The 12,556-nt window shown below is 42.4% G+C and overlaps 1 protein-coding gene across 6 annotated transcripts in view; it reads left to right on the top strand.

The window, feature by feature from the left end:
• The window catches only part of RHOBTB2 (Rho related BTB domain containing 2), a 149,171-nt gene that overhangs the window by 95,151 nt on the left and 41,464 nt on the right, over window positions 1-12,556 (top strand). The window contains exon 1 of one of the 6 annotated variants that reach the window (XM_068272303.1): window positions 8,700-9,253. The exons of 4 other annotated variants lie outside the window; for them this stretch is intronic. In XM_068272303.1, the coding sequence (XP_068128404.1) occupies window positions 9,243-9,253 (11 nt within the window). In that variant the 5' untranslated portion in view covers window positions 8,700-9,242. Of the gene's footprint in view, window positions 1-8,699; window positions 9,296-12,556 lie in introns of those variants that run through there. One more of the 6 variants, XM_068272305.1, reaches the window with a different exon arrangement.

Genomic DNA, 12,556 nt, shown 5'->3' with positions numbered 1-12,556 from the left:
ATGGAGAAGCTTGTGATTTGTTTGATCAGCTGATAGATTTGCAAAGCTTTGAGTTGCTGCGATCACATCCTGGTTTAGCACATGATCATGACTAGCCAATCAGAGACTTGCATATCTATCACCTGACCACACTGATTACATGCTTTTCCGTGAGTTCTTCTAGACATAACCATCACTATTGCTGACTGTGGTGTTTCCCGGCAGAATAGAGTGGATATTGACAGAACACACCGGGCAGCACGGTGGCGTAGTGGTTAGCTCTCTCGCCTTGCAGCACTATCTGCAAAGAGTTTGTATGTTCTGTCCGTGTCTGCGTGGGTTTCCTCCGGGCACTCCGGTTTCCTCCCACATTCAAAAAACATACGGATAAGTTAATTGGCTCCCCCTAAAAAATTGGCCCTAGATTATAGTACTTACACTACATAATATAGACATATGGCAATGGTAGGGATTAGATTGTGAGCTCCTTTGAGGGACAGTTAGTGACAAGATATATATATATATATATACATTGTACAGCGCTGCGTAATATGTCGGCGCTATATAAATACTAAATAATAATAATAATAAAAATAATTCCTGCTTGGACCACTTAAAAGCATGATGTAGAGTTTAGGTTTGTCTTAAAGAGAAACTGAACCAAGAATTGAACTTCATGCCAATCAGTAGCTGATACCCCCTTTCCCATGAGAAATTGTTTCCTTTTCTCAAACGGACCATCAGAGGGCTCTGTATGGCTAATATTGTGGTGAAACCCCTCCCACAGTGTGATGTCAGGACCATGGTCCTGACAGTTTCCTGTCTGTGAACACCATTGCATTGTGGGAAATAGCGATTTACAGCTGTTTCCAACTGCCAAAAAAGAAAGCAGCGTCTCCTTCCACTGACATCAGCTACCAGCAATAAAAATGTCAACATGTGATAAATGTCAGAATGTAAATCAGGAAGAGGAAAATATTTTACAATGGGCGAACACTAACTAAATCTTTTATACATAATTATTGTAAAAATGAAGCACTTTTTATTACATTATTTTCACTGTAATTCCTCTTTAAACCACACCTGGCATAAAACTAAGCACAAGCTTCTCATCGCCTGTGAAGCCTCCGCCCACATCTCACTTAGCACTTACTATCCCATGAGATCTTCAAACACAACCGTACAGCTCACCTCTTCAGGCCATTCTACAGTCTGACAGATTATCTGTTACTAATCCAGCTTGGTCTCATTCTCTTCTGCTTAGTCAGAGCACCAAATCTTACCAACTCCCTTCACCTTGTGTTTTACTCTGTATCCATTTAGAATATAAGCTCTATGGGCCGCCCATTAGAATGTGTCTTGGCAACATGGGCGTAACAATCACCCTTGCGACCCCTGCCATTGCAGGGGGGACCAGGGACTATGGGGGCTCTCCTCCTTCCTCCCCCCAACCATAATAGCAGCCAATTAGCAAAAACCCCTTCCCTTTCACCACCTCCTCCTGCCATGCAAAGTAGTGAGCATTTGTCATTTTTCCTGCTTCCATGCGCTGCTTCACAGCAGAACACTCTCTGCTGCCATTCGCTGGCTCCCGATAATGTGTCTCTCGTGGGGCCCTATTAAGTCTAGTTATGCCCCTGCCTGGCAGTGCTGAGGGTAGTGTCCTACCTACAAATCATGGGGCCCTCTAATGTTTACACTCCTTCCCTTGCCAACTATTGGTGACCCTCACAGCTTGGGAGCTTATCTTACATGCCTCATAAAACAAGTTTAGCCATCATGATCTTCACACCCATAATAAGTGTAGCCACAAAAACACCTGGCCTGGAGGATAGAGCAACTGTATCCGAGGGAGTGAAGGCTGGTAGTTTGGGGTCCCTCACTTCTCTAAGCCCCCCTCCCGTGCAATTCGCATGGGCTGCTCCCTAATAGTTACGCCCATGGCTGAGTGTTGCCTTGACTTTTCTACGATATACCTTTATCTGTGCTGCTATAATTGCAGCTCCGCAATGTATGCTCACTTCATATAAATCTGTAATAATAATCACTCACTGGTCCTCTTCAGTAAGTAACCATGTTTACCGGTCTGTTACCATGGTTACTTCTCTTCCACAGCTGATTTCTGCTGCCTTTTTCTTTCATTAGAATGGAAGCTGCCATCTTGCTGGTGTTGTGAATACTTTGCACATCAGGTTGGAAAATCCTGTGAATTTCTTTGTCCATCTGGATAAAGTTAAAATAGATCTAATTATGCATCTAACATAATTAGATGTAAACTGATGTATCTTTTTTTTTTTTAGGGTGATTTTAGTTTTGAGGCCCCTAGTGATACTGGTAGATGTACTGAATGGTATGTTATGCTTCCTAGGTACACCCATGGAGCACTCTCTTATGGTATGTTCCAAAAAGCTGTGCAAGCCATATACTGTATGTTTGTTAGGCTGAAATAGCCTATAGTATAAAGCCAAGTACACACATCCAATTTCGATTGTTCAATCACTGGCCAATGTTACCACCTCCATGTAGTACAAGGGCCAACACATTTAGAATACTTTACTGATGCTTCAATTGAATATGGAAAGGGCTCAGAAGAGGTTTTTGGGCAGAGTACACCCATCAGATAAACCACTTTGTAAACTGAGGGATTTATCTGTCACATAGGTTTGTCAGGAAGGTTTGAAAGACTGATCTTTCTAAAGATGCTGTAAACGTGCAAAAGATCAGTTCCTGCAAAATGCTTTCACAATCTATAATATTTGGAGATCTCATACACACTTTGTTTAACGGACATTCATCTGCAGATCAGATCCACCAGGATGGATCTTCAGATTTGCAGATGAATGTCCGTAGTTCGTGTAGCTGGGAGTGTAGTCAGTGTAGCTGGGAGTGTAGTCGGTGTAGCTGGGAGTGTAGTCGGTGTAGCTGGGAGTGTAGTCGGTGTAGCTGGGAGTGTAGTCGGTGTAGCTGGGAGTGTAGTGCTTGTAGCTGGGAGTGTAGTGCTTGTAGCTGGGAGTATAGTGGGTGTAGCTGGAAGTGTAGTGGGTGTAACTGGGAGTGTAGTGGGTGTAGCTGGGAGTGTAGTGGGTGTAGCTGGGAGTGTAGTGGGTGTAGCTGGGAGTGTAGTGGGTGTAGCTGGGAGTGTAGTGAGTGTAGCTGGGAGTGTAGTTTGTGTTGTTGGGAGTGTAGTTTGTGTAGCTGGGAGTGTAGTTTGTGTAGCTGGGAGTGTAGTTTGTGTAGTTGGGATTGTAGTTTGTGTAGCTGGGAGTGTAGTTGGGAGTGTAGTGGGTGTAGCTGGAAGTGTAGTGGGTGTAGCTGGGAGTGCAGTGGGTGTAGCTGGGAGTGTAGTGGGTGTAGCTGGGGGTGTAGTGGGTGTAGCTGGGAGTGTAGTGGGTGTAGCTGGGAGTGTAGTGAGTGTAGCTGGGAGTGTAGTGGGTGTAGCTGGGAGTGTAGTGCTTGTAGCTGGGAGTATAGTGAGTGTAGCTGGGAGTGTAGTGGGTGTAGCTGGGAGTGCAGTGGGTGTAGCTGGGAGTGCAGTGGGTGTAGCTGGGAGTGTAGTGGGTGTAGCTGGGAGTGTAGTGGGTGTAGCTGGGGTGTAGTGGGTGTAGCTGGGGGTGTAGTGGGTGTAGCTGGGAGTGTAGTGGGTGTAGCTGGGATTGTAGTGGGTGTAGCTGGGAGTGTAGTGGGTGTAGCTGGGAGTGTAGAGGGTGTAGCTGGGAGTGTAGTGAGTGTAGCTGGGAATGTAGTGAGTGTAGCTGGGAGTGTAGTGAGTGTAGCTGGGAGTGTAGTGGGTGTAGCTGGGAGTGTAGTGGGTGTAGCTGGGAGTGTAGTGGGTGTAGCTGGGAGTGTAGTGGGTGTAGCTGGGAGTGTAGTGGGTGTAGCTGGGAGTGTAGAGGGTGTAGCTGGGAGTGTAGTGAGTGTAGCTGGGAGTGTAGTGAGTGTAGCTGGGAGTGTAGTGAGTGTAGCTGGGAGTGTAGTGAGTGTAGCTGGGAGTGTAGTGGGTGTAGCTGGGAGTGTAGTGGGTGTAGCTGGGAGTGTAGAGGGTGTAGCTGGGAGTGTAGATGGTGTAGGTGGGAGTGTAGTGAGTGTTATTGAGAGTTTAGTGAGGGTGTATAAAACAAACTGTTGTTCCATTGGTGTTTGCCAAGGACCTTTGCAAAGGGACAAACTGCTCTGACTGCCAATCTATAAATGTGACAACTACCGCACAAACCTATGAGTTGTACAACTAGTAATTGATTAAGAATTTATGTGATCTTTACAGCTTATGGCCACTATTATAAATGTGGCAATTTGAGATCTGTTGTTATTTCAGAACATTTTTTAGAGAACACCCTGTTTGTCCTTTTGTAAATTGGGCTCTCGTAAATGTTATAACTTTTTGTGTCTGTGTTTTCTTTAGCTGCTAGGTTAGTTTTGCAGTTTTTCCTTTATTATGTCATGTAAGTAAATACAATACAAAGACAGAAAGCTGATAACACAACTCAGATTTCAAATAAAACTGAAATGATGGGTGTGGAAGTGAGGACATACTGTACTGTTCTCTCTTAAAATTGGTCTGTCCCTGAAAAAGTTGGCGATAGACTCTAAGCTATGGCTTGCAGGTGGCAGGTAGGCAAACACCATTGGCTGACCTACTTTCTTAAGGATCAGAATTGGTTTTATTGCTCAGATAAGTTCACACTTACGAGGAATTGGACTTGGCAGTTGCGCAAGAGCCAGCAGTATCACAATCAAACGAATTACAGAACAACAGTGAAAGCAAGCCTGAAGCGAGGAAACTCTCACTTCAGGTTAGATACTTACCTATGTGGAGGGAGGGCTCTGGATACCATAGAGACTTCTGAGTCCTTTCTCCATCTTATCATTCCAGCACCACCCATGTGAAGTTCTGTGATAGAGTGAGTACCTCTCCAGCCCTTCTCGGGCAGCCTTTGGAAGTACTTGCGTCCCTAAGTGCTTCCAATAACGATGTCTCCAGAGTTACTTGGGGTCACGAGTACTTCTGAAGGTGGCCTTAGGATGACCGAAGAGGTATTTGACCTAGCAAGTCAAATAACTTCACCAGGGCCAGTGTGAGAACGATAGGAAGGAGGAAGAATTGGGTAGCCTCTATCCTACCCAGAGCATTCCCTCTACATAAGTATTTCACTTTTTTGCCCCCCAATTTAGGTTCACTTTAACAATTTGTAGGGTGTTTTGTATGAGTGGGGGGTACATTTTAAAAGCAGGAGCTGTCTGCCATACTATACCAGGAAAAAAACACATATAAAAGTAGATAAATATTTGTTCTACTTACATAACATATACTGTATATTGTACTGTCCACATTTTAATTTCAGTCAATTTTATATAGTAAATAAAGAGAAAAACAGTTTCGGGCTTTTTACATTTTTTTTCTGCTTCTGACTGAAGCCATATTCCTTTTTCCTCCTAGAAACTGCACTGTCCTATCTAGCTTGCTTTGTAAACACATGTGAGCAAAGCATAGATCATATTTCAACAGCTTCTACAGAAGGGTGAGGTGTATTTCCCTTCTCAGCCTCATGTCACACTGAACAGCCCTCAGCCAATCAGTGAGGAGCATGAATGTGGGAGGGGAGATAACAAGCTTCCATCTCCCCGGCAATGTACCAGAATAGAGCCAGGCTGACTGAGATAAGATTTATTACAGCAGAAACCTTGATTATTACATTTGAATGCTTTCAATGCAGGGTCTGGTTGTACACTGCATAATAAACACAGAGCAGTGAGAAACTGGAATTTGATTTTACGGCTGATGATCCTGCTTTATTCTGGATTATTCATGAACTTTTGTCCACCAAAGCCTTAAAACTAGATAACAAGAACTCAAATAAACTCAAATGTCCCAACAGAATGTGTTTTTATTTATTTATTGAGGAAAATAAATGATGTGCACAATGTCCTTTCATCAACTTGGGTGTCCACCATGAGCTGCAATATTTGCAACTAAACATTTCAAGGCTAACCCAGGTCATGTTGTCTATATCAGCAGGCCAATTAGAGCTGAGCATTCAGCAATGCAATGGTGAATAGAGTGAGTCCATTCAGTGTCAGCCGATGTTACCATAGATATACGATGCTAATCTGATGCTTGCACAAGTGAAACCATCCCCTTGGATTGGGTGTTTGGCCAAGAATAACCCATTACTGAATCGTGTACCAATATTTGTCTTGGTGGGAAGACACAACAATCTGGCCTCAGGTATAACAAGGGGGGCAAAATGGAAGCGACCATCTGCTTCAAAGTCCAGTGATCCCAATAGTGTGTTGCAGCTTTTTTGTTCTCTTCCTACTGTGTCTCTGTTTTATTGGCTACCAGTGATGTAGTAATACAGGATGCAGAAGCTGCTGCTGCACTAAGACCTCTGGACCAGAGAGGCCCATCAGGGCCTTTCCTTTAAATACTGTATACAGCCTGTGACATGTGAACATCCCCTGCAACTGCAGTGGGGTCCGGGGCTGTGGGGGTGCAGTGGGGTCCGGGGCTGTGGGGGTCCCCCCTCTTATATCTTCCCTCCTTCCTACAGAGGACCCCCCTCCGGAGCAGGCGTTGTAGAGGCCACACTTGTGAAGAGTTTAAAGACACACTAAAGCGAAAAAAAAATCTGATATAATGAAATGGTTGTGTAGTACGGATAATTACAAGAACATTAGTAGCAATTAAAATATTCTCATATTTTTATTTTCAGTTATATAGTGTTTTTTTTATAACACTGCATCATTCTCTAGTATTTGCAGTTTACACACTACTCCGCATTCTAAATGATTTTAAAGAGCAGGACAGTGAACTATTGACCTGTCCTCTGCAGGAAAAAGAAGATACAGTGATTGACAGTTGAGATAACAAGCTTCAGAAGACAGAGCTCTCTGTGACTGGTGCTCAATGGCTCTTTTGCATAGATAACAACTGGGGTTTCTTAACTCTTCCTGTGCTGGAAACAATATTAGACTTATGTCTCTGCTCCTAATGTTTTATTTCTTAGCTGTACTACACATACAAATTATTATCATCATTTTTTTTTCACTTCAATGTCTCTTTTGAAGTTGTGGTGGCTGCACTTGTTACATTAATCCTAGAAGACGGGCCTCCAGATTGTGGAGGGCACCATGGGGAAGGGGAAGCAGGTGTGAATGTGGAGGGCATCCCATCAAAGTTTTTTGCTGGCCAGTTATGTCCCTGAACATAACACTCTTTTACACTTTGATTATTTTTCTATAAAAAGAATGGATATGATTACTGCTGTGGCTGTGCTCTCTTCTGTAGATCTTTTTTTCCCCTTTTTTAAATTCATTTTTTTTCTTTCAATTTTTAGGTTTTGGGGGGGGGGGGGGTTTACTTTTTTTTAGGACTTTTCCAGGCGTTTCTGCTGGCCCTAATTGCATTACATTTGATTTTGGTTCTGATAAACTGACTTTTTATCCCAAGGACGCTACTGTCCTGTTGGAATAAAAAAAGTCTCTTCAGTAGTATTTTAGACAAAGTACAGTTTAATCATCAGTACAGCTAAGAGTTATTTTGTATTGTCATTGTGGTTTTAGCTGTGGAAGTAAAAATGGATAAATCAATGCTGGGATTTTTAAAACCAACAACATTCTGCTGGCTGGCTGCATCTCTTATTTGTTAATTATTTATTTCCTGTATTTATATATTGTCAACATAATGTTTTATACAGTATTTTGTGGAGTAAAAAGCACCATTACCATCACTCTCTAACATTACTCAATCTAACATTACTCAATATAAGCGGGAAATTGTTGGGAGGCATTGGTAATTTCTGTTTTTAAAGAGACACTGAAGTGAAAAAAAAAATTATGATATTATGATTTGTATGTGTAGTACAGCTAAGAAATAAAACATTAAGATCAGATACATCAGTCTAATTGTTTCTAGTACAGGAAGAGTTAAGAAACTCCAGTTGTTACTGTATCTCTATGCAAAAAAGCCATTAAGCTCTACGACTTTCAAAGTTGTGGAGAGGGCTGTCTTCTGACTTTTATTATCTCAACTGTTAGTGAACAATTTTCTTTTTCTCTGCCAGAGGAGAGGTCATTAGTTCACAGACTGCTCTGAAAGAATCATTTTGAATGCAGAGTGTTGTGTAATCTGCACATATTAGAGAATAATGCAATGTTAGAAAAAACACCATAAACCTGAAAATAAAAATATGAGAATATTTTCTTTGCTGCTAATCTTCTAGTAATTATTCATAGTACACAACCAATTCATTATATCGTATTTTTTTTTCGCTTCAGTGTCTCTCAGAATCGTTAACCCAGTAAGTATACAGATCAGCAGTGGCAGCTCCAGCTTTACAATTTTTGAAAATTGTAAAATCATTCTTGATAATATTACATGTAAAAAAGCAATTGTAAAGCACTGATTTATTTTATGGCAATTTTACAACAAAATGAATGTAAACTGACACCGTTCATAAAGGGTTACAGTTGGTTCTTCATCAGCATGCAGAATTAGAATATAACTACAAATAAGACATGTCTTTTCATGCATACCGAATGTCCTATTCACTCTCAGCAAAGGTCTCCTGCTTGCCATTAGCCTATATTCAGCAGCAGCTGCCGCAGCTGCATTCTCCTCTCTGTGTGTTATACGATGGGGCCTGCAGGTGGTGCTCAAGTCTGTCACTCCCAGCTAAAAATAATTCCTCCCTTTCACTAGCAACACTCACACCTTCTTGCTGGAAATCAGGAGTCGCAACCTGCAACCATCACTGCTACAGCTTCACTCTCAGAATGACACAGGCAGCTACATGCTATGGTGCGCAGGGAGACACAGCCACACACGCACACTGATCTATATCCAGGCAACACACACACAGGCAACGTGACTCAGTCTCTCTGCTACAGGGTCACACTGGAGATGTGATACAGAGACACACACTGGCACAGCCATGCACATACACACTGCATAGGCAGAGAGACTCTTACATTCACACATTAATACACATCCATCTACAGGATTGATGATTAGAAGCTTATTTTAGTCCAATCACACACACACTAGGATGCACATAGATCTGTGTGCATAGAGCAAGGCAGGCACCTACCCTGAGGACATGACTAACCCACGCAGATGAGGACATGCACACAAATACCGGCATAGATGGAGGAAAAATACCCAGATAGATCAGGCTTACTATTTCTATGTGTAGCTAGGCACATTGACACGTAGCCTCAGCCTGTCGATTTCAGATTTGCGAAGAGGATGCTTCAGTGATGACATCATGGCGGCGATGTACGGGACAAGGCCTTACTGGCCCTGGGTGTAGTATACTATGTGTGTGATTGGGCTCAGTGCTGTGTTGGTGGTTGTATAATTTTGTTGGGGTGGGAAAATGTATCTTTTGTGTGTTGGGGCCTAATTTTGACTGGGGAAAGAGGGGGGGGGGATTTAATGATATACCCCTACCTGTCTATATAAGTCTTTATGATCAGACTGTATACCTGCTTTTGTTACTTTACATTACTCTGAACTGTCGATTTGCTTGATGTGCATCTGAACTTTGATCGCCAGTCATATGACTGTAGCGTTTGTTTGTTTTTCCAGAGATGTTCCTATGTTAATCAGGAAAAGCCAACGATTAATTTTTAACACGATTTCTTAGCCTGGAGATAAGATATTCCAAAGTGTATTGTGACCTGAATTCTTATAATTGGGCTTTGGCACTACTCCTCATTTTTCCAGATGCTGCAGTATTTTAATTAGTGTTCCACTTAGTGTACTGCAATACGACGCACAAAATATTATAAATAAATCAGCCTTGAATGTCTCGTAGGAACCTGAATCGATTTATACTTGTACTGTGGTTATACACTGAAGCACCGTTCTAACCAGCAGAGAGTATAACTTCTGTATATCTATGTCACATGCATATCCTGGCTGTAGCCACTGCATGTTCCATGTTAGAGATAGTAAAGCGTGTGTGAAGCAAAACTCCTGGTGAACCATGCGGTCACTTCTGTCAGGTCCAGGGACAAAATTTTAAGGCTCTGATTTGCCATGATCACTTCCTGCTCTGACACAGGAAACAGTCGTGTCACATGATCATGACGAGCAAACCAGAGCTTTGCAAGTCAATCACCTGAGCTAACTGATTGCATTATTATTTGTATACTGTATATACTCGCGTATAAGCCTAATTTTTCAGCACAAAAATTGTGCTGAAAAGTTACCCCGTCGGCTTATATGCAAGTCAGTTGAGCAGAATGGATGGTGAAGCAGGTTTTGTTACTGTCAGAGGAGTGTAAGGATCGTGCTCTAGTGATCCTGCTCTTGCCAGCTGGCTTCCTGCTGCGTCCGTGCCCCCCATCCCCTGCAACATGATGTTCAGAGTGCACTGCTCAACACTACCTGTGTCTCCTGGCTTGTGGAGAAGAGCATGCAAGCAACATGTCATCAGGGATTCTTCCTGTGTGGTAATCGCTGTCTCAAATCTATGACCCCATCTAGTGGCATCTTGAGACACAACTATCATCCTTGCGGCACATCTGGCTAAGGAGGGGGGTGCTGACTTGTACTGGGGGCAAATCAAGCTATTGTGGAGTGAGCTATACGGGGAGGGGGCTTATATGCTAGTCCAGTGTTTCTCAAACCTGTCCTCGTGACTCCCCAACGATGCATGTTTTGCAGGCAGCCTCACCTATGCACAGGTGGGGTAATTAGTGTCTCAGCTAGGTGGATTCCATGCAACTGAGACACTAATTACCCCACCTGTGCATAGGTGAGGTTGCCTGCAAAACATGCACCATTGGGGTGTCACGAGGACAGGTTTGAGAAACACTGTGCTAGTCAATCACTTTTTACAGGTTTCTGAGGGAAAAGTGGATACCTCAGCTGATACAGGTGTCGGCTTATATGCAAGTATATATGGGTATATCTGATCACAAACCCTCTCCCTCAAAGTAATTTTCATGCTAGCTTTTGTTCTGTGTTAAGGTGCATACACACATCAGACTATAGTCTTTGGAAACTGAAAGATCACAGATCAATCTTACCACCCTTCATGTAGTATGAGAGCCATACTCTACGCAGTCTTTTCTATGGAGCTGAACTCAACATCAGAAAAAAAACTTTGCAAGATGCTGCACACACAGATGCTGTACAGACACAAAAGATCAGTATCTGCAAAAGATCTGTTCCTGCCAAAAATCCGTTCCTGCAAATTGCAATGATAGTCTATGAGATCTGCAGATCATCATACACACATGATTTAACTGCCATTCATCTGCAGATCAAGCAATCATCCGCAGATCTGAAATTCCATCCTGGTGGATCTAATCTGCAGATGAATGTCAGTTAAATCATGTGTGTATGATGATCTGCAGATCTCATAGACTATCATTGCAATTTGCAGGAATGGATTTTTTGCAGGAACAGATCTTTTGCAGATACTGATCTTTGGTGTCTGTACAGCATCTGTGTGTGCAGCATCTTGCAAAGATTTTTGTCTGATGGGGAGTTCCACTCCATAGAAAAGACTGTGCAGGTGTGGCTCTCATACTACATGAAGGGTGGTAAGATTGGTCTGTGATCTTTCAGTTTCCAAAGACTATAGTCTGATGTGTGTATGAGCCTTTAGTCAATAAGAAAGGGAATACCTTGCCAACGTATGTAGTTATCTACATAGCCACTGAAATTTAGGCAGAACCTTTAAAGGACCACTACAGGGAAAAAGTAAGCAGTTAAAAATCTGACATAAATGTCAGGTTTTGGACTAGTCCATCTCATCAGCAGTTGCTAAGTCTAACTGTCAAAATAGTGTGCAAATGAGTAGGGAGGCTGGCTGGTATCTTACTATTTTGGAAGTTAGACCAAGCAACTGCCATTCAGGAAAGGCTTTTCAAAACAAAGAAATCCCTTAGAATCCCCATGAGGAGATGCATTAGTCTTAAACCTGTCGGTTCTGCCAGATTTTAACTACTTACTTTTTTTGTTTTGTTGTAGTGGCCCTTTAATAAAATGTCCTTTGTCATAGCTCTGTGTTAAATATGTTAATGTATGGTCTGACTCAATTAAGACTTTTTTCACTTTTAAATCATGGTACATTTTTCATGGAGAAATGTTGTTTCATTAATTGCGCTGCCTTTTAGTTGTTTGTTCCACTGGCAGATTTACCAATGCTGTTGTTTTCACTAAACTCATTTGTCAAGTTGTCTTTAGCTGCCACAGCCAAAAACGAGATTACCATTATAAAAGTGGAAGCTTTCAATTGGCTATTGACAGTACACTCTATCATTAAGTATTATTAAATGTCACTTGCTAAATGCATCATGACACATTCTTGGTGGCAAGGTAAGAGACGAGGCTCCAATGTACACTGCTGCTGCGTTCTCTCCAATGATTTTCTCATGCACTTCCTGTTCCAATCAGCTACTGCTGCATCTTGACAGAGTATTGGACCGTACTATGTTCCTCTGACTCTAGTCTGATTCCACTGATTGCATTCTTTTTGCAGGTGTGTAATTAAAAACAGGCAACTGGCAATGTTTGTAAGGGAATGAAGATGGTAGCCATTGTATTGCTTTCACTTCAGGTTCC

This window comes from Hyperolius riggenbachi, chromosome 3 (genome assembly GCF_040937935.1).
Source record: "Hyperolius riggenbachi isolate aHypRig1 chromosome 3, aHypRig1.pri, whole genome shotgun sequence".
Lineage (NCBI taxonomy): Eukaryota > Metazoa > Chordata > Amphibia > Anura > Hyperoliidae > Hyperolius > Hyperolius riggenbachi.
Note: the sequence above shows the minus strand (reverse complement) of the source record. Positions and strands in the feature narration are given on the sequence as shown.